Source organism: Tamandua tetradactyla, chromosome 26, assembly GCF_023851605.1.
Source record: "Tamandua tetradactyla isolate mTamTet1 chromosome 26, mTamTet1.pri, whole genome shotgun sequence".
In the NCBI taxonomy this organism is placed as follows: Eukaryota; Metazoa; Chordata; class Mammalia; order Pilosa; family Myrmecophagidae; genus Tamandua; species Tamandua tetradactyla.
Window position 1 is genome coordinate 21,673,660 of NC_135352.1, and position 23,434 is coordinate 21,697,093.

Consider the following 23,434-nt stretch of genomic DNA (forward strand, 5'->3'; position numbering starts at 1 on the left):
CCGAAGCCCCCAAACAGTCCCATGGGTTAGGAGCCACTATGTTCCTCATTCTACGTATGAGAAATCTGAGGAAAGGGGAAGGCAGGTTGAGGAACAGTCTGAGGGTCACACAGCCAGTAAATGAGGACTCTGGACTCTAATTAGTCTGCCCGCACTGCTCCTTCTCTCTTCTGTCCAGCTGGGCCACCTTAGTATCTTTTCTTTCCTCCTTCCATTCCCCTAATCTTCCCGCTTTGATCTGCCAGACTTCTTTTTTCTCACACCTTTCTTAGGTCCCCCACTTATTCCTTAGTCTGCCGATGGCGCCATGTTCAGCATCAAAACTGCAAATGCTCTGAGATGGATATGTCTGGAGGGCCTGCGAAGAATGGAACCACCAGCTAAGGGTACAGCAACTCACACAGATCAAAACCCCGTGTCAAAAATGTTTGGGGACTTCCTGGAAGATGGCGGCTTAGTAAGACGCGCGGATCTTAGTTTCTTCTCCAGGACACCTACTAGGGGAGTAGAAACGATACAGAAAGCGCCCAAAGCCACAACAGAGATAAAAAAGACAGCGTACCCCATCCTGGAACGGCTGGCTGGCTGAGAGAAGCAGCTCGGGTGAGATCGCCGAGGCGCGCGGGCCTAACCGGGCGGGGCGGGAAGCGGCCGGAGTTACTCCCTTCCCCCTTTCCGGGCCGGCTGGGAGAATTGGAGAGGCAGTCCCCTGAAACCAAGGCGACTGGCGCCCACACCACGCGCAGCCCCCGGACCAACTGAGAGAATTGGATCGGAAATCCCCAGCCCGCGGAGAACGGTGACGGGTGGGGGAGGCCCCTTCCAAACCCGTGACTCCCGGGGAACGTGCACTCTCTCGGGCGGGCCGCTGCCGCTGGCGCCCTCCCGCCACGCTTGTTGCCCAGGGCCGACTAGGAAATTCGGACGGGCTCTTTCCCGGCTGCGGTCACCAGCAACCCTCCCTGCGTTCGGACACCCTCCCTGCGTTCGGACCCAGGGCCGGCTCAAGCCGCTTCGGCTAGCGAACCCCCAGGACGGCGAGAGTTTTCCAAAGTTTAAGGTCCCACAGCACCTTTTACTGGTGGGACCCGCAGACAAACGTGTGCCACGAGCGCGACCTACTGGGCAGGATAAGAAAAATAGAACCCAGAGATTTCACAGAAAAATATTACAACCTTGCTGGGTCCAACACCAAGAGAAATCTGAATAAATGCCCAGACGCCAGCAGCAGAAGATAACTGTCCACGCTCAAAAGATTGAGAATATGGCTCAGTCAAAGGAACAAACCAATAGCTCAAATGAGACACAAGAGCTGAGACAGCAAATGCTGAATATACGAACAGAAATGGAAAACCTCTTCAAAAATGAAATCGATAAATTGAGGGAGGACATGAAGAGGACATGGGCTGAACATAAAGAAGAAATAGAAAAACTGAAAAAACAAATCACAGAACTTATGGAAGTGAAGGATAAAGTAGCAAACATAGAAAAAATAATGGATAGCTACAATGATAGATTTAAAGAGACAGAAGATAGAATTAGTGATTTGGAGGATGGAACATCTGAATCCCAAAAAGAAACAGAAACTATAGGGAAAAGAATGGAAAAATTTGAACAGGGTATCAGGGAACTCAAGGACAATATGAACCGCACAAATATACGTGTTGTGGGTGTCCCAGAAGGAGAAGAGAAGGGAAAAGGAGGAGAAAAACTAATGGAAGAAATTATCACTGAAAATTTCCCAACTCTTATGAAAGACCTAAAATTACAGATCCAAGAAGTGCAGCGCACCCCAAAGAGATTAGACCCAAATAGGCGTTCTCCAAGACACTTACTAGTTAGAATGTCAGAGGTCAAAGAGAAAGAGAAGATCTTGAAAGCAGCAAGAGAAAAACAATCCATTACATACAAGGGAAACCCAATAAGACTTTGTGTAGATTTCTCAGCAGAAACCATGGAAGCTAGAAGACAGTGGGATGATATATTTAAAATACTAAAAGAGAAAAACTGCCAACCAAGACTCCTATATCCAGCAAAATTATCCTTCAAAAATGAGGGAGAAATTAAAACATTCTCAGACAAAAAGTCACTGAAAGAATTTGTGACCAAGAGACCAGCTCTGCAAGAAATACTAAAGGGAGCACTAGAATCAGATACAAAAAGACAGAAGAGAGAGATATGGAAAAGAGTGTAGAAAGAAGGAAAATCAGATATGATATATATAATACAAAAGGCAAAATGTTAGAGGAAAATATTATCCAAACAGTAATAACACTAAATGTCAATGGACTGAATTCCCCAATCAAAAGACATAGATTGGCAGAATGGATTAAAAAACAGGATCCTTCTATATGCTGTCTACAGGAAACACATCTTAGACCCAAAGATAAACATAGGTTGAAAGTGAAAGGTTGGGAAAAGATATTTCATGCAAATAACAACCAGAAAAGAGCAGGAGTGGCTATACTAATATCCAACAAATTAGACCTCAAATGTAAAACAGTTAAAAGAGACAAAGAAGGACACTATATACTAATAAAAGGAACAATTAAACAAGAAGACATAACAATCATAAATATTTACGCACCGAATCAGAATGCCCCAAAATACGTGAGGAATATACTGCAAACACTGAAAAGGGAAATAGACTCATATACCATAATAGTTGGAGACTTCAACTCACCACTCTCATCAATGGACAGAACATCTAGACAGAGGATCAACAAAGAAATAGAGAATCTGAATATTACTATAAATGAGCTAGACTTAATAGACATTTATAGGACATTACATCCCACAACAGCAGGATACACCTTTTTCTCAAGTGCTCATGGATCATTCTCAAAGATAGACCATATGCTGGGTCACAAAGCAAGTCTTAACAAATTTAAAAAGATTGAAATCTTACACAACACTTTCTCGGACCATAAAGGAATGATGTTGGAAATCAATAATAGGCAGAGTGCCAGAAAATTCACAAATACGTGGAGGCTCAACAACACACTCCTAAACAACGACTGGGTCAAAGAAGAAATTGCAAGAGAAATTAGCAAATACCTCGAGGCGAATGAAAATGAAAACACAACATATCAAAACTTATGGGACGCAGCAAAGGCAGTGCTAAGAGGGAAATTTATTGCTCTAAATGCCTATATCAGAAAAGAAGAAAAGGCAAAAATTCAGGAATTAACTATCCATTTGGAAGAACTGGAGAAAGAACAGCAAGCTAACCCCAAAGCAAGCAAAAGGAAAGAAATAACAAAGATTAGAGCACAAATAAATGAAATTGAAAACATGAAAACAATAGAGAAAATCAATAAGGTCAGAAGTTGGTTCTATGAGAAAATCAATAAGATTGATGGGCCCTTAGCAAGATTGACAAAAAGAAGAAGAGAGAGGATGCAAATAAATAAGATCAGAAATGGAAGAGGAGACATAACTACTGACCTCACAGAAATAAAGGAGGTAATAACAGGATACTATGAACAACTTTACGCTAATAAATACAACAATTTAGAGGAAATGGACGGGTTCCTGGAAAGACATGAACAACCAACTTTGACTCAAGAAGACATAGATGACCTCAACAAACCAATCACAAGTAAAGAAACTGAATTAGTCATTCAAAAGCTTCCTAAAAAGAAAAGTCCAGGACCAGATGGCTTCACATGTGAATTCTACCAAACGTTCCAGAAAGAATTAGTACCAATTCTCTTCAAACTCTTCAAAAAAATCGAAGTGGAGGGAAAACTACCTAATTCATTCTATGAAGCCAACATCACCCTCATACCAAAACCAGGCAAAGATATTACAAAAAAAGAAAACTACAGACCAATCTCTCTAATGAATACAGATGCAAAAATCCTCAATAAAATTCTAGCAAATCGTATCCAACAACACATTAAAAGAATTATACATCATGACCAAGTAGGATTCATCCCAGGTATGCAAGGATGGTTCAACATAAGAAAATCAATTAATGTAATACACCATATCAACAAATCAAAGCAGAAAAATCACATGATCATCTCATTGATGCAGAGAAGGCATTCGACAAGATTCAACATCCTTTCCTGTTGAAAACACTTCAAAAGATAGGAATACAAGGGAACTTCCTTAAAATGATAGAGGGAATATATGAAAAACCCACAGCTAATATCATCCTCAATGGGGAAAAATTGAAAACTTTCCCCCTAAGATCAGGAACAAGACAAGGATGTCCACTATCACCACTATTATTCAACATTGTGTTGGAGGTTCTAGCCAGAGCAATTAGACAAGAAAAAGAAATACAAGGCATCAAAATTGGAAAGGAAGAAGTAAAACTATCACTGTTTGCAGACGATATGATACTATACGTCGAAAACCCGGAAAAATCCACAACAAAACTACTAGAGCTAATAAATGAGTACAGCAAAGTAGCAGGTTACAAGATCAACATTCAAAAATCTGTAGCATTTCTATACACTAGTAAGGAACAAGCTGAGGGGGAAATCAAGAAACGAATCCCATTCACAATTGCAACTAAAAGAATAAAATACCTAGGAATAAATTTAACTAAAGAGACAAAAAACCTATATAAAGAAAACTACAAAAAACTGCTAAAAGAAATCACAGAAGACCTAAATAAATGGAAGGGCATACCATGTTCATGGATTGGAAGACTAAATATAGTTAAGATGTCAATCCTACCTAAATTGATCTACAGATTCAATGCAATACCAATCAAAATCCCAACAACTTATTTTTCAGAAATAGAAAAACCAATAAGCAAATTTATCTGGAAGGGCAGGGTGCCCCGAATTGCTAAAAACATCTTGAGGAAAAAAAAACGAAGCTGGAGGTCTCGCGCTGCCTGACTTTAAGGCATATTATGAAGCCACAGTGGTCAAAACAGCATGGTATTGGCATAAAGATAGATATATCGACCAATGGAATCGAATAGAGTGCTCAGATATAGACCCTCTCATCTATGGACATTTGATCTTTGATAAGGCAGTCAAGCCAACTCACCTGGGACAGAACAGTCTCTTCAATAAATGGTGCCTAGAGAACTGGATATCCATATGCAAAAGAATGAAAGAAGACCCATCTCTCACACCCTATACAAAAGTTAACTCAAAATGGATCAAAGATCTAAACATTAGGTCTAAGACCATAAAACAGTTAGAGGAAAATGTAGGGAGATATCTTATGGATCTTACAACTGGAGGCGGTTTTATGGACCTTAAACCTAAAGCAAGAGCACTGAAGAAGGAAATAAATAAATGGGAACTCCTCAAAATTAAACACTTTTGTGCATCAAAGAACTTCATCAAGAAAGTAGAAAGACAGCCTTCACAATGGGAGACAATATTTGGAAATGATATATCAGATAAAGGTCTAGTATCCAGAATTTATAAAGAGATTGTTCATCTCAACAACAAAAAGACAGCCAACCCAATTACAAAATGGGAAAAAGACTTGAACAGACACCTCTCAGAAGAGGAAATACGGATGGCCAAGAGGCACATGAAGAGATGCTCAATGTCCCTGGCCATTAGAGAAATGCAAATCAAAACCACAATGAGATATCATCTCACACCCACCAGAATGGCCATTATCAACAAAACAGAAAATGACAAGTGCTGGAGAGGATGCGGAGAAAGAGGCACACTTATCCACTGTTGGTGGGAATGTCAAAGGGTGCAACCACTGTGGAAGGCAGTTTGGCGGTTCCTCAAAAAGCTGAATATAGAATTGCCATACGACCGAGCAATACCATTGCTAGGTATCTACTCAAAGGACTTAAGGGCAAAGACACAAACGGACATTTGCACACCAATGTTTATAGCAGCATTATTTGCAATTGCAAAGAGATGGAAACAGCCAAAATCTCCATCAACAGAAGAGTGGCTAAACAAACTGTGGTATATACATACGATGGAATATTATGCAGCTATAAGACAAGATAAACTTATGAACCATGTAATAACATGGATGGACCTAGAGAATATTATGCTGAGTGAATCCAGCCAAAAACTAAAGGACAAATACTGTATGGTCCCACTGATGTGAACGGACATTCGAGAATAAACTTGAAATATGTCACTGGTAACAGAGTTCAGCAGGAGTTAGAAACAGGGTAAGACAATGGGTAATTGAAGCTGAAGGGATACAGACTGTGCAACAGGACTAGATACAAAAACTCAAAAATGGACAGCACAATAATACCTAATTGTAAAGTAATCATGTTAAAACACTGAATGAAGCTGCATCTGAGCTATAGGTTTTTGTTTTGTTTTGTGTTGTTTTGTTTTGATTTTACTATTATTACTTTTATTTTTTTCTCTATATTAACATTCTATATCTTTTTCGGTTATGTTGCTAGTTCTTCTAAACCAACGCAAATGTACTAACAAATGATGATCATGCAGCTATGTGATGATGTTAAGAATTAATGATTGCATGTGTAGAATGGTATGATCTCTAAATGTTGGGTTAATTTCTTTTTTTCTGTTAATTAAAAAAAAAAAAAGAGAAGGGATAATTGGAGATGAAGGGATACAGACTGTACAACGGGACTGGATATAAAAACTCAGAAATGGACAGCACAATACTACCCAATTGTAATGCAATTATGTTAAAACACTGAATTAAGCTGCATGTGAGGTATAGGTTTTTTGTTTTTGTTTTTTTTGTTTTTTTTTTCTTTCTATTATTGTTTTAATTCTTATTCTGTTGTCTTTTTATTTCTTTTTCTAAATCGATGCAAATGTACTAAGAAATGATGAATATGCAACTATGTGATGTTATTAAGAATTACTGATTGTACATGTACATTGAAATGATTTCTAATTGTTTTGTTAATTCTTTTTTTAATTAATAAAAAAAAAATATTAAAAAAAAAAAAAAAAAAAAAAAAAAATGTTTGGGGACTTCCTGGAAGATGGCGGCTTAGTAAGACGCGCGGATCTTAGTTTCTTCTCCAGGACACCTACTAGGGGAGTAGAAACGATACAGAAAGCGCCCAAAGCCACAACAGAGATAAAAAAGACAGCGTACCCCATCCTGGAACGGCTGGCTGGCTGAGAGAAGCAGCTCGGGTGAGATCGCCGAGGCGCGCGGGCCTAACCGGGCGGGGCGGGAAGCGGCCGGAGTTACTCCCTTCCCCCTTTCCGGGCCGGCTGGGAGAATTGGAGAGGCAGTCCCCTGAAACCAAGGCGACTGGCGCCCACACCACGCGCAGCCCCCGGACCAACTGAGAGAATTGGATCGGAAATCCCCAGCCCGCGGAGAACGGTGACGGGTGGGGGAGGCCCCTTCCAAACCCGTGACTCCCGGGGAACGTGCACTCTCTCGGGCGGGCCGCTGCCGCTGGCGCCCTCCCGCCACGCTTGTTGCCCAGGGCCGACTAGGAAATTCGGACGGGCTCTTTCCCGGCTGCGGTCACCAGCAACCCTCCCTGCGTTCGGACACCCTCCCTGCGTTCGGACCCAGGGCCGGCTCAAGCCGCTTCGGCTAGCGAACCCCCAGGACGGCGAGAGTTTTCCAAAGTTTAAGGTCCCACAGCACCTTTTACTGGTGGGACCCGCAGACAAACGTGTGCCACAAGCGCGACCTACTGGGCAGGATAAGAAAAATAGAACCCAGAGATTTCACAGAAAAATATTACAACCTTGCTGGGTCCAACACCAAGAGAAATCTGAATAAATGCCCAGACGCCAGCAGCAGAAGATAACTGTCCACGCTCAAAAGATTGAGAATATGGCTCAGTCAAAGGAACAAACCAATAGCTCAAATGAGACACAAGAGCTGAGACAGCAAATGCTGAATATACGAACAGAAATGGAAAACCTCTTCAAAAATGAAATCGATAAATTGAGGGAGGACATGAAGAGGACATGGGCTGAACATAAAGAAGAAATAGAAAAACTGAAAAAACAAATCACAGAACTTATGGAAGTGAAGGATAAAGTAGCAAACATAGAAAAAATAATGGATAGCTACAATGATAGATTTAAAGAGACAGAAGATAGAATTAGTGATTTGGAGGATGGAACATCTGAATCCCAAAAAGAAACAGAAACTATAGGGAAAAGAATGGAAAAATTTGAACAGGGTATCAGGGAACTCAAGGACAATATGAACCGCACAAATATACGTGTTGTGGGTGTCCCAGAAGGAGAAGAGAAGGGAAAAGGAGGAGAAAAACTAATGGAAGAAATTATCACTGAAAATTTCCCAACTCTTATGAAAGACCTAAAATTACAGATCCAAGAAGTGCAGCGCACCCCAAAGAGATTAGACCCAAATAGGCGTTCTCCAAGACACTTACTAGTTAGAATGTCAGAGGTCAAAGAGAAAGAGAAGATCTTGAAAGCAGCAAGAGAAAAACAATCCATTACATACAAGGGAAACCCAATAAGACTTTGTGTAGATTTCTCAGCAGAAACCATGGAAGCTAGAAGACAGTGGGATGATATATTTAAAATACTAAAAGAGAAAAACTGCCAACCAAGACTCCTATATCCAGCAAAATTATCCTTCAAAAATGAGGGAGAAATTAAAACATTCTCAGACAAAAAGTCACTGAAAGAATTTGTGACCAAGAGACCAGCTCTGCAAGAAATACTAAAGGGAGCACTAGAATCAGATACAAAAAGACAGAAGAGAGAGATATGGAAAAGAGTGTAGAAAGAAGGAAAATCAGATATGATATATATAATACAAAAGGCAAAATGTTAGAGGAAAATATTATCCAAACAGTAATAACACTAAATGTCAATGGACTGAATTCCCCAATCAAAAGACATAGATTGGCAGAATGGATTAAAAAACAGGATCCTTCTATATGCTGTCTACAGGAAACACATCTTAGACCCAAAGATAAACATAGGTTGAAAGTGAAAGGTTGGGAAAAGATATTTCATGCAAATAACAACCAGAAAAGAGCAGGAGTGGCTATACTAATATCCAACAAATTAGACCTCAAATGTAAAACAGTTAAAAGAGACAAAGAAGGACACTATATACTAATAAAAGGAACAATTAAACAAGAAGACATAACAATCATAAATATTTATGCACCGAATCAGAATGCCCCAAAATACGTGAGGAATATACTGCAAACACTGAAAAGGGAAATAGACTCATATACCATAATAGTTGGAGACTTCAACTCACCACTCTCATCAATGGACAGAACATCTAGACAGAGGATCAACAAAGAAATAGAGAATCTGAATATTACTATAAATGAGCTAGACTTAATAGACATTTATAGGACATTACATCCCACAACAGCAGGATACACCTTTTTCTCAAGTGCTCATGGATCATTCTCAAAGATAGACCATATGCTGGGTCACAAAGCAAGTCTTAACAAATTTAAAAAGATTGAAATCTTACACAACACTTTCTCGGACCATAAAGGAATGATGTTGGAAATCAATAATAGGCAGAGTGCCAGAAAATTCACAAATACGTGGAGGCTCAACAACACACTCCTAAACAACGACTGGGTCAAAGAAGAAATTGCAAGAGAAATTAGCAAATACCTCGAGGCGAATGAAAATGAAAACACAACATATCAAAACTTATGGGACGCAGCAAAGGCAGTGCTAAGAGGGAAATTTATTGCTCTAAATGCCTATATCAGAAAAGAAGAAAAGGCAAAAATTCAGGAATTAACTATCCATTTGGAAGAACTGGAGAAAGAACAGCAAGCTAACCCCAAAGCAAGCAAAAGGAAAGAAATAACAAAGATTAGAGCACAAATAAATGAAATTGAAAACATGAAAACAATAGAGAAAATCAATAAGGTCAGAAGTTGGTTCTATGAGAAAATCAATAAGATTGATGGGCCCTTAGCAAGATTGACAAAAAGAAGAAGAGAGAGGATGCAAATAAATAAGATCAGAAATGGAAGAGGAGACATAACTACTGACCTCACAGAAATAAAGGAGGTAATAACAGGATACTATGAACAACTTTACGCTAATAAATACAACAATTTAGAGGAAATGGACGGGTTCCTGGAAAGACATGAACAACCAACTTTGACTCAAGAAGACATAGATGACCTCAACAAACCAATCACAAGTAAAGAAATTGAATTAGTCATTCAAAAGCTTCCTAAAAAGAAAAGTCCAGGACCAGATGGCTTCACACGTGAATTCTACCAAACGTTCCAGAAAGAATTAGTACCAATTCTCTTCAAACTCTTCAAAAAAATCGAAGTGGAGGGAAAACTACCTAATTCATTCTATGAAGCCAACATCACCCTCATACCAAAACCAGGCAAAGATATTACAAAAAAAGAAAACTACAGACCAATCTCTCTAATGAATACAGATGCAAAAATTCTCAATAAAATTCTAGCAAATCGTATCCAACAACACATTAAAAGAATTATACATCATGACCAAGTAGGATTCATCCCAGGTATGCAAGGATGGTTCAACATAAGAAAATCAATTAATGTAATACACCATATCAACAAATCAAAGCAGAAAAATCACATGATCATCTCAATTGATGCAGAGAAGGCATTCGACAAGATTCAACATCCTTTCCTGTTGAAAACACTTCAAAAGATAGGAATACAAGGGAACTTCCTTAAAATGATAGAGGGAATATATGAAAAACCCACAGCTAATATCATTCTCAATGGGGAAAAATTGAAAACTTTCCCCCTAAGATCAGGAACAAGACAAGGATGTCCACTATCACCACTATTATTCAACATTGTGTTGGAGGTTCTAGCCAGAGCAATTAGACAAGAAAAAGAAATACAAGGCATCAAAATTGGAAAGGAAGAAGTAAAACTATCACTGTTTGCAGACGATATGATACTATACGTCGAAAACCCGGAAAAATCCACAACAAAACTACTAGAGCTAATAAATGAGTACAGCAAAGTAGCAGGTTACAAGATCAACATTCAAAAATCTGTAGCATTTCTATACACTAGTAATGAACAAGCTGAGGGGGAAATCAAGAAACGAATCCCATTTACAATTGCAACTAAAAGAATAAAATACCTAGGAATAAATTTAACTAAAGAGACAAAAAACCTATATAAAGAAAACTACAAAAAACTGCTAAAAGAAATCACAGAAGACCTAAATAGATGGAAGGGCATACCGTGTTCATGGATTGGAAGACTAAATATAGTTAAGATGTCAATCCTACCTAAATTGATTTACAGATTCAATGCAATACCAATCAAAATCCCAACAACTTATTTTTCAGAAATAGAAAAACCAATAAGCAAATTTATCTGGAAGGGCAGGGTGCCCCGAATTGCTAAAAACATCTTGAGGAAAAAAAACGAAGCTGGAGGTCTCGCGCTGCCTGACTTTAAGGCATATTATGAAGCCACAGTGGTCAAAACAGCATGGTATTGGCATAAAGATAGATATATCGACCAATGGAATCGAATAGAGTGCTCAGATATAGACCCTCTCATCTATGGACATTTGATCTTTGATAAGGCAGTCAAGCCAACTCACCTGGGACAGAGCAGTCTCTTCAATAAATGGTGCCTAGAGAACTGGATATCCATATGCAAAAGAATGAAAGAAGACCCATCTCTCACACCCTATACAAAAGTTAACTCAAAATGGATCAAAGATCTAAACATTAGGTCTAAGACCATAAAACAGTTAGAGGAAAATGTTGGGAGATATCTTATGGATCTTACAACTGGAGGCGGTTTTATGGACCTTAAACCTAAAGCAAGAGCACTGAAGAAGGAAATAAATAAATGGGAACTCCTCAAAATTAAACACTTTTGTGCATCAAAGAACTTCATCAAGAAAGTAGAAAGACAGCCTTCACAATGGGAGACAATATTTGGAAATGATATATCAGATAAAGGTCTAGTATCCAGAATTTATAAAGAGATTGTTCATCTCAACAACAAAAAGACAGCCAACCCAATTACAAAATGGGAAAAAGACTTGAACAGACACCTCTCAGAAGAGGAAATACGGATGGCCAAGAGGCACATGAAGAGATGCTCAATGTCCCTGGCCATTAGAGAAATGCAAATCAAAACCACAATGAGATATCATCTCACACCCACCAGAATGGCCATTATCAACAAAACAGAAAATGACAAGTGCTGGAGAGGATGCGGAGAAAGAGGCACACTTATCCACTGTTGGTGGGAATGTCAAAGGGTGCAACCACTGTGGAAGGCAGTTTGGCGGTTCCTCAAAAAGCTGAATATAGAATTGCCATACGACCGAGCAATACCATTGCTAGGTATCTACTCAAAGGACTTAAGGGCAAAGACACAAACGGACATTTGCACACCAATGTTTATAGCAGCATTATTTGCAATTGCAAAGAGATGGAAACAGCCAAAATCTCCATCAACAGAAGAGTGGCTAAACAAACTGTGGTATATACATACGATGGAATATTATGCAGCTATAAGACAAGATAAACTTATGAACCATGTAATAACATGGATGGACCTAGAGAATATTATGCTGAGTGAATCCAGCCAAAAACTAAAGGACAAATACTGTATGGTCCCACTGATGTGAACGGACATTCGAGAATAAACTTGAAATATGTCACTGGTAACAGAGTTCAGCAGGAGTTAGAAACAGGGTAAGACAATGGGTAATTGAAGCTGAAGGGATACAGACTGTGCAACAGGACTAGATACAAAAACTCAAAAATGGACAGCACAATAATACCTAATTGTAAAGTAATCATGTTAAAACACTGAATGAAGCTGCATCTGAGCTATAGGTTTTTGTTTTGTTTTGTTTTGTTTTGTTTTGATTTTACTATTATTACTTTTATTTTTTTCTCTATATTAACATTCTATATCTTTTTCGGTTATGTTGCTAGTTCTTCTAAACCAATGCAAATGTACTAAGAAATGATGATCATGCATCTATGTGATGATGTTAAGAATTAATGATTGCATATGTAGAATGGTATGATCTCTAAATGTTGGGTTAATTTCTTTTTTTCCGTTAATTAAAAAAAAAAAAAAAAAGAGAAGGGATAATTGGAGCTGAAGGGATACAGACTGTACAACGGGACTGGATATAAAAACTCAGAAATGGACAGCACAATACTACCCAATTGTAATGCAATTATGTTAAAACACTGAATGAAGCTGCATGTGAGGTATAGGTTTTTTGTTTTTGTTTTTTTTGTTTTTTTTTCTTTCTATTATTGTTTTAATTCTTATTCTGTTGTCTTTTTATTTCTTTTTCTAAATCGATGCAAATGTACTAAGAAATGATGAATATGCAACTATGTGATGTTATTAAGAATTACTGATTGTACATGTAGATTGGAATGATTTCTAATTGTTTTGTTAATTCTTTTTTTAATTAATAAAAAAAAAAAAGAAATAACAAAAAAAAAAAAAAAAAATGTTTGGGTTGGACGGTGCAACAGTGGCTCAGTGGCAGAGTTCTCGCTTGCCATGCCAAGACCCAGGTTTGATTCCCAGAGCCTGCCCCATGCCACACAACACAAAATAAATAAATAAAAATAAACTGTTTGGGTTGCTACTGAGATGGCTTATCTACATGGGAGAAAGAAAATTGTGTTTTAAGTATCAGATGTTTTTGTTAGAAAGGTACTCTCTTGTAAATAAGAACCAACATGGCTGTGGTGTATCAGTGAGGTAAATCATGCTCTAGTTCAGTCTCCTTGATGTCGTATTTCTAAACTTCAAGACTTAGAACACTTTTTGAATCAGCAAGGAAGCCTACATACGCAGGCGCCTGCACAGAAATAGAGAGAAGGCGCCTTCAGTGAAGTGTTTCTTGTGATTTCACTAATTGGGTAGAAGGCGTTGAAAGTCAAGTTCCTTTTTTGGGAGCAGTTGGCTCAACTCTGACCCATCTTTTCCATCTCTAAGTACCATTTTCATGACTAAGCCTTCTGATACCGTAATACTAACCGCAAGTACAATTTGTTTAAGATGCCAAAAGAATCTCTTGAGAAAGCCTCAGTTCCCTCAGCGAAAGAAGAGCTCATGAATATGGGGTAGAAACGGAAGTTCAATTCCCTTCGTTAAGCATTTACAAACATTTGCAAATAGATCTGAAGGTAGAAGAAGAAAAGCATTATATGATTGCTGGTAATTTAACGTGAGCGGGCTGATGCCTGCTTCTAGTGGGAAGGGGCAATGAGTCTGCACATAAATTAAGAGCGAGGGCAATTCGTAACAGTCATTAAGAAGTTCACTCTTGAATTGGGAGGACTTAGGATGGGTGGCCACCGAAATTATGAAATTTCTTCCTTCAGAACATTTTTAAGGAAAAGGATGATTAACCACTCCTCAGGCCAAATTTAAGTAAAATACTACATGAGGGCAGGGGAATCTATATTTTTGGCTACCAAAGCTCGGTCTTGTTAAGAGTTGCAGGAAAGGAGAAACGTTCAGTTGGGAATTGCCTACTGGGAGAAATTAAGACGCACCACTGGCACAGGTGTGGTTTCACGGAATATTTTCCATCTCTTAATGTTCTGTTTCCCTCATCCACATTTGCTACGAAATACACAGTAGAGCTTCGAGCGACCAGCAGAGAGGTAAGTTATGGAACACAAAAGAAAACAAAAAACGCTTAGGGCTGGAGAAATCTCTAGTCTTCATAGAATCTGAACTGAGAAAATATCTGCCTGGTTTAGAAAAGTCCTATCTCCCTCGGCTGTTTTTTCACTCGCTTTAAAAACGGACATGTTAAAACACGCCACTGGCTTTTCAGATCACAAAGTCTAAAGCAACACATCCAATGCAAAACGGCTTTTGTTGTCAGCATCCCCACGTTTTAATGTGAGGTTCAGGCTTCAGCCCAAAGGGCCTCTTTATTAGGAGGGAACAAGAGCTCCTGAAATAAGAAGCCAATCCTCAACATGCTTTGAACTATGGGAATAAGCTAAACGTGCACCTTTAATTTTGAAAGAGTTACTTGGAAATAATTCTAGTATTTACTTTATTTACCTCTTGAAATCATGTAACTAGCTAAACATAAGCTTACCTGAAAGCTATTTATTCAGAAGGTAAAATGACAACGTCTAAACGACACCATGAAATTAAGAATAATTAGCATTTTGCCTGTGTATCTAGGAAAGCCAAGCCAGAGTTTCAGGGCTGAGCAGACACCATGTAAATTCAGCTTGAGCATTGGGCTGCACTCTTATTTTTTAATTTGATTTTCACACCAATGTTCACTGTGCTTGTCACTACAATTGAGCCAAACTTCTGTGCTTACTACCTCCCTCCCCCTCAGATAATCCCACTATCTACTTGGCTGAGATAATGCCAACAACAAGTAAGAACTTTCCTCAACTTCGTGCCACCAGGCCTACAATTATACCTGCATCTACAACCAACCTTTGTTCCTTTCCTGCAGTAATAAAGAAAAGGGGGTTCACACTGCCAAATAAGATGCGGACACAAATAGGGAAGGAAGAAAAGTGATAAAATGTAGTTGCTGCTCATGTATCTGGCTGAAGTTATGAAAATAGCATATTCAGGGGAAAAAAAATAAATGTGAATTCCTTTTCATTGATGTCTAACTGGAAGAAGCAAAAGGGAGTTTAATATGAAAGTCAGAAGTACTTGAAAAAGCTAAAGGAAAAATGCACATGACTCAGCACAGCAAAATGCAGAGGGCAGGGAAGAGAAGGGAAAATCTACGGGAAGTCATCGGAAGGACACACAAACGTGGGGTTTTAGAACCCAAAGTAACTACCGAAAGCTAAATTGCTCCAGATGCTCTCCTGAATTCAGACAACTTAAAATAAATGTAATTGAAAGATTAATGAGGTTGCTTCACCTCTGCTGTCTCTTTTAAAGAAACAAGTATTTGCATCAAACTTCAGGACCGTCAAAGCTATTACTAGAAGCTGGCTAATAGATTTAGAGATGAATATCGTCAATTAAAGTTACCACCGTAAGAATTGTTTAAATGGCAGTGACTTAGATAAGGATTGTAAAAAATTACAAATTAAGCAAGTGAGATGATGTCAGCTGTGAATTTCTAATCATAATAAATATGCAGAAGGACAAGGGACTTGGATGAAGTGAAAAAAATCAGTAAAAATGGGAAAAGAAACAGTTTCAATGTTGAAGGCCCATAAACACTAAGGAGGGAAAGATAATTGACACAAAAATAAACAGCAGGAGGCAAATTTCAGGGAGGAGAAGAGAAAGAACAGTGGATGAAAGAAAAGTGGAAACTGAGAAATATGGTTTTTTAGTCAGAAAACAGTATATCTGCATTGGTACACTGAATATATAGGGTTAACTTATTTTCTCATTTGGGTCACAACCTTCATTTCAACCTAAGTTATTTTCTTACAAAGAATTAAAAACTTATTGCATTTATCCACATGATTTTTCACTGGGATCTTTTATAGCCCATGACCAAATTCTTCCCGATTTTTATTTATACAGAAACCAACAAATGCTTCCAAATTTTTAGCAATTTGATTTTGCCTTTATCCTAGAAATCCTAATTCAGTAAAGAGAAAAAGCTCAAGAGCTTTGAAAATATTTCCTTCCTAAGTCTTGACTTAAATGGACTTCCAAACAGTTCTTCGTTTGTAAAAAAAAAAAAAAAAAGATTCTCTACAGGACCTTGTATTTAGCTTTGACCATTTCACATATTGAAAATTTGTGAATGGCATTGGTGACTAATCAGAACAACCAGAGAGAGCAATATCGTGTACTAGAGTACAAAATATACTTCCCTCAGTGACACACACACACACACGCAAACACATTCACACACTACTGCCATATACCTAAAAGAGGGTGAAGCCCTGAGTATTTTGTACAAGAGCCTTGGATGGCTCTGATAAGCTGCTCCAGTCCCCAAGTCCCCTGACCCTCTCCACCCTTCCCCACCTCCACCAGATTCAAAACCATGACTTCAGATGGTTTCAAGGTATGGCCTGTAAGGTGTCCTAATTTCAGCTTTGCCTTTAATGTGAAGACGCCTGGATTCTAATTTCTCTTCCCACACTTATAAAAGTACTTCATTTTATACAAATTGGCATTTCTATAGAATTCCATTGTATCAAAACGCAGGTGACACTTCCTAAACCCTCTTTAATTCTATGAACTACTTTGGCTTCCTCTTTTGCAAATGGTAGGTCTCTGCCTGCCTACGACAACCTAACTTGGGAAACTTCACCTTTAAGAAAAAAAAATACTTTTTTAAAAAGTGGGGGAACATAATGATTTCCTCCCTCGAGACCCTCCCAAGGAAAGCCCTGACTCTCCCTGCAGCAGGGGCCACCGCACTCTTGCCACTGTCCTCCCTCTTCCAGCTGCTTCAGCCCTTTCCCAGTTCTCTGGGCTATTACTAATTCCATTAATCCGCTCAGAGCACATTCATTTAATCAGTGACACAGAATTTGCTGGCACACAATTCTCCTCTCATTCTCTACCACACGCAACCTAACATACATCTTCCCAGAACTTCTGTTCCAATTATAGTGCCTGCACCCTCTAGAAAGTTCAACTGCTCTTCTGGCTTACTTACCCTCCAGTTCTTTCCAACACGCTGAGATGAGAAAGCCTGAACCAACTGCCTTCAAAGAGGAGCAAAGTAATGTCAAAATTATGGGAGTTTGACAGCTCCCTGAGCTCATTTCCTTTAAGTAACTTTAACTCTTAACTATCCACAAATGATACGGTCACATAACAAAGGCAGGACCCGAGAAAAGGCCTTGAAAAGTTTAAAACCACAATTCTTGTTCTCAACCAAAAAGTATTTGGCAAACTCGAAGAACATATCCTATTTCCGCTAATGACTTCTTTGCAACACTTATATATTATTTTTATATAAACAACCTCTTCTCACTGTATTCTCCCAAGAAACTTGGACATATTTTTCTTTTAAACAAAAGGATACCAAACTCAAAGAGACAGGAAACACTCCTGTAGCAGTGAACTTTGAGCTATAAATCTGAAGATCCCAAGGTGAGGTGTATACAGGAAAGTGTAAGAAAGAACATATTTTTCAAATCAACCATTCCTCCCATAACACTTAAGGAGGTTTTGGGTAGGAGAACCAACATATCCATACCCCACCATTCTGATGTTAACAAAAATCTGTTGCCCCAATCTTGGGAAATATATATTACTATCAAATTTCAACAGAGACCAAATCTTAAATGCCCCAAAGGGGATACATCTGCACTATAACTGTTGGATGACAACGTTTTCCATGCAATGCAATTTGCCAGCTTTTCTTTGACCTCATTCTAGATGGCCTGAGAACCACAGTATCAGAAGGACATAATTTTAAAGTAATTTTACCCTGAAGGAAAATACACTGAGATAAAGTGAATAATAAGATTAATGACAGAAGCCCACATATGAGATAACTCAGGGAGAGTCTCTGCAAAACAAGAGAATACCTTAGGTGATTCTTGGCTTCATCTGAAGCCCTGGGTAACATATCACTATAACTCTTAAGTGCTGTACATCTTTCTTGGACATCATTTGTGAATTTCTCAGGAGCAGCTCCATTTTAAAGACTGAGTTTTCCCCACCCTACCTGGCCTTGCAAGGCGTATCAGAGAGATGTACACATCATGGCAATCTCTTTCCTGGGGTATGACGAGTTGTACTATTTGAAAGTTCTTGCAACGAATAAGCAGAGGGCATCCGGTAGCGGTTGTCGCCTGCTTTTCAATGGTGGAAATCTGACTGTGAAGAATCTACAACCAAAAGGAAAAGAGGTAAACTGAGCTCAAATAACTCATAAATATGACAAAGAGTAACAAGAGACCTTCGAGTTACACAGATGGACAAGAGACACTCCCCAACCTTCAGCTAGCTCGACATCTGCACTCAGGTGACAAAAACAGGAATATTGGGGGCAATTTTATTGTTTGGTACCAAGCTTTCTGAAATCCAGAGTAACCACCTGAAAGTAAGCTACTCAGCAAATATTTTTTGCACAAGTCCAGGTAAGGGAATATTCTGGTGGTCAAATGCTGAAAACGTTTAATAGCTAAAATTAAATAAGGTCATGAGAAGTTAGTAAAATAAACCTTTGCAATCAACAAATGTTAGAGATGGCTCCGCTGGGAGGTGCCACCATGCTACACAATTCCACATGGAATGCTCAAGTTCAACAGCAACTTGGGATAGTTGTTTACTGAGCTGTTGGTGGTCGGACAGCCTGCGGAAGATATTTATGTTAAAGGAAATCATGCTGAAGAACATTCCTCTGGCAATTTAGGAGAATCTCTGCTCAGTTTTTCAGTAGCTGCACCTCATTCTTTCAATTTCCTCTCTGCTATGTGGTGCTTGCAGCTTTCTGCTAAAAACACCACCATGTCTACAGGGTATGGAAAAGGGGAAAAAAATCCACAACTCTAGGATTCTGATTCCAGGCATGAAGTAATGGTTGGGTGACGACATAAAATAAGAAATCTTTAATGGTCTCATTATTAAGTATCACAAATGCTTGATGGGGCTCTTCCTGAGCTTATCTTTTCCTTCCTTCCCTAATTTTTAATTATCAGAAAAGGAGAAGCAATAGAATGCCTAAATGGCCTATACTGTAGGATCTTATGATGAATCAAGTCCTAAGTGCATCACAAATAAAGTCCTTTGTAAATACTGACTATATTGGATCTCTCTGGATAGCTATGACATGAACCGCTTGTATTTTCTGGCTATTTTGAGATCTCTCTCTTTGATGATGTTCAAATAGTTAGTGTTTAAAATGCATAAATAGATCAAGTACATTTGCCTCTGTGCAGGAAAAAGGCAAAACACACATTCCAGTATCAGTACTCTAAACATCCAAACACCAAAAGCCCACCCACCTTGCCGTGAGGACAAATAAAAAGAATGAGGAGCAAAACTTTTATTTCAAACACAACATACACAGAAAGCCAAAACTAAGGAAAGCATACCCATGTTTCTTTTCTTGTATCAGGAGCATTTTCCACAAATATGACGTGAGTAGCTGTCAAATACAAAGTACCCAGTGCTGCTTTCTTAGAAGATACTCGATCTGCCAAGCGGACATTTTCAACCTAGAGAGATCAGTTTGATGGAAAGAGAATAAAAAAGAAGAGCTATTGACAAAACTAAATTTAAAACTATATAGATAATCTCGTATTTGCTACAAACCATCATTTTGAGAACTTCCCCAATAATAAAAACCAAAGTTTACCCCCTTAAAATTAATTAGATCTCAGAATACGATTCTGTGTGTCAAAAGATAAAAATTCACCAATTACTAAAAGACACCCTTAAATGTGCCAGAGAAGATTTAATAGACCTTGTTCTTTAGAGGACATTATCTCTGGGTTTTAAATAGGTCAGCATTTCAATTTCAATGCAACTATATAAAAATTTTAATTTAAGGCAGAGTGTTTATGCATCAAGGTTCTAAGTCTACAATTTATACAATGACTATGTATAAATTCTGTTCTGCAGGTAGAAAAAACAAGGCCTTTTCTGGTGTGCTTCTCAGCTGCAGAAATGGCTTCAGGCTGTCTGTTTCTGTAATAACTAGTAGAGAATACAAACGTCTAGGTGGGAGAAAAAAGTATCTGAGAAAGTTTCACAAGTTTATAAGGAATACCTACTAAATCAAGACTTAGGCATTCATTTACAATGGAAATTAATTTAGAATAATTTGTAAGAAAATAGCTTGAATAAATGGACTTCTCGTCACTTGGCTAAAATTCAAACTATTAACAGAAGTTTCTGGAAACCACAGTCATCAAGTACACATCTTTTACATGCAAAGCAAGTTCAAGGCTATGTGCGCTGAGCTCGTTGCAATATGAAATATAATAGAAACAGCAAGACAGTCCCTCCAGGGCAAGTAAAAACTGAAGCAATGAGCACAGAAATAAGGCACAGCGGCCAAAGCCACCAGCTCAGCATTCCCGTGCTGACCGCAGGGTTTAGCAGAGCTGCATCTCCCAAGCATCAACCAGCTACAGACAGACATTAACTTAATCCTCGCCCTGCGCATCTCAATTGGGAGTTGGCTTTCATGAGGCAATTTAGAAACTACCAAATCTTTTGCTCCATTCTTTCATCTAATGCAGAAGCTATGGTCCTAATGCAGTTTGGGAGAGCCTCACACTTCTCATCTGCCCCCAAGGAAGCCTCACAGGAGCCTCAGACCAATGAGCATGCCTCAGGGAGCCAAGGACAAATGCACACATCATGCTCCATCACCTCAGTCTCCTCTGAACCCCCAGAACCCAACCAGCTTTCCAGGAATGGCTCTCAAAAGTCCCATCTCCTTCTTCCCACATAGCTTTGATTTTCCAGGGATCCGCTGAGGCAAATAATAAATCGGGTATTTTAAATGCTTTTCAGTCAGACAGTTTACTCTGGGATGACTGCAAAATTCCTGAGGCCTTGGGACACCTCTATTCATTTAACAACAGTGCCCCTAACTTACCAGATTTTCAGCAAAGGTGAGTACAGGAACCATGGTGCCAAATTATGTGTTTGAGATTTACTGAGAGGGAGAGAGAGTCTTTCTGGTAGTGAACTCTTGTCTCATGCTGCTTTTGCCTGGGGTGGGGAGTGGGGCAAATTCTATGAAGAGGGGTGCACTGAAGAGAATTTTCCCAAGTCAGTATTTCCCAGCCTAACAGGGCCAGGGACCCAAGAAGGGGTCTCAGATCAGCTCCAAGTTACTTTGAGGAGATTAGGAAGGATGCTGTGCCAGCTTGAAAGGATGATGTGCCCTAGGAAAGCCATGTTTTAATTCTGATCCATCTCACGGAGGCAGCCGTGTCTTTTAATCCCTATTCAGCTCTGTAGATTGGAAACTTGATTAGATTATCTCCACGGAGATGTGGCTCACCCAATTGTAAGCATTAACCTTTGATTAGAGGGAGAGGTGACTCCACCCATTCCAGGTGGGTCTTGATTAGCTTACTGGAATCCCAAAGAGGGAAAATTTTGGAGAGAGCCACGAGAGCCACGAGAACCCATGCAGCCAGGGACCTTTGGAGAAGAAGAAGGAAAACCCCCCCAGGGGAGCTTCATGAAGCAAGAAGCCTGGAGAGAAAGTTAACAGGCATCACCATGTCCGCCATGTGCCTTTCCAGTTGAGAGAGAAACCCTGAACATCAGTGGTCTTCTTGAGCCAAGGCATCTTTCGCTGATGTCTTAGATTGGACGTTTCTTTATCCTTGCTTTAATTTGTACATCTTCACGGTTTTCAAACTGTAAACTTGCAACTTAATAAATCACCCTTTTCAAAAATCCGTTCTGTTTCGGGTATATCATATTCCAGCAGCTAGCAAACTAGAACAGGCACCAAGTGCTTCTCCAATGGCTCCCCAAAGCTGAGCTTTCCTGGCCTGCCCAGCCTAGTAGCCCTTCGGGTAGTGTCCCCCACAGTTGCATCTGTAAATCTCCACCGCTACCACCCTTGGCGGGGGCAGGTTAAAACAACTGCCCTCAGAGCTGGGCCCCCAGAGATCCGAATTCACTAATCAAAAGCCATGATCAGCGATCAGTTGTGCCCACCTGTCCTTGGGGAAGAGGATTTTTACGACCCTTTCTGTCACCAGCCAGCTAGCCAGGGGCAGAGCCCACATCAGCCTGCAGCTGTTTTTTGGTTTCGAAAAACATTTTTTTTTTACAGTGAATAATAACAGTATGCAAAGAAAGCAATAAATTTCAAAGTACATCGTTACAAGCAGTTCAGAACAGATTTCAGAGTTTGGTATGGGTTACAGTTCCACAATTTTAGGTTTTCTTTCTAACTACTCCAAGACACTGGAAACTGAAAGAACTGTGAATATTCAATAGTCATGCTCACTTGTTAAATCCTAACTTCTCTGTTATAATTCCCTCTAATTTTCATTCTTCTCCCTATCTGTAGGGGTACTTGGGCTCTGTCCTTTCTTACTTTTTCACGTTGGAAAGGGGTGTCAATAAAATGGGATGGGGGATGGAACTAGTTGATGCTCTTGGAGAGGCTGGCCTGTCTGAGTTTCAGGAATTCTCTGACCTATAAACCCATCTGGAAGTTGTAGGTTTCTGGAAAGTTATCTTAGTACATGAAAGTTTTGTAGAACCTCAGATACAGCCCTAGGTGTTCTTTAGGGTTAACAGAAATGGTTTGGGTTTGGGTTTGGCAAACCATGGTAAATAGCAATATCTAGCTGAAGCTTCCGAAGTGTAGCCTCCAGAATCGCTTTTTGACTCCTCTCTAATTGAAGGCTGATCTCTTTTTTGGTTTCTTTAATGGTTGCTGTATGTGGCAAAGCTGACCTTCAGAGCTGCAGAACCCCATATCTGAGCCTTAGGTGTCACAAAGGTAGCAAAAGTTCCAGGTTATACATATATAGCACAGAACCTCAAAATCTAAAAATAATTTTTACAGCCCTAGACACAACGTCACACCCTGTTTTTAATTGGGACGTTTCCAATATTTCACATACTGACTTT

General features: G+C 39.3%; 1 protein-coding gene across 1 annotated transcript in view; it reads right to left on the minus strand.

Annotated features, from left to right (window-relative positions):
* The window catches only part of MTMR7 (myotubularin related protein 7), a 109,290-nt gene that overhangs the window by 58,235 nt on the left and 27,621 nt on the right, over positions 1 to 23,434 (minus strand). The window contains exons 2-3 of the mRNA XM_077144379.1: positions 19,912 to 20,034; positions 18,540 to 18,702 (exon numbers count right to left, since the gene is read on the minus strand). Of these exons, the coding sequence (XP_077000494.1) occupies positions 18,540 to 18,702; positions 19,912 to 20,034 (286 nt within the window). The remainder of the gene's footprint in view (positions 1 to 18,539; positions 18,703 to 19,911; positions 20,035 to 23,434) is intronic.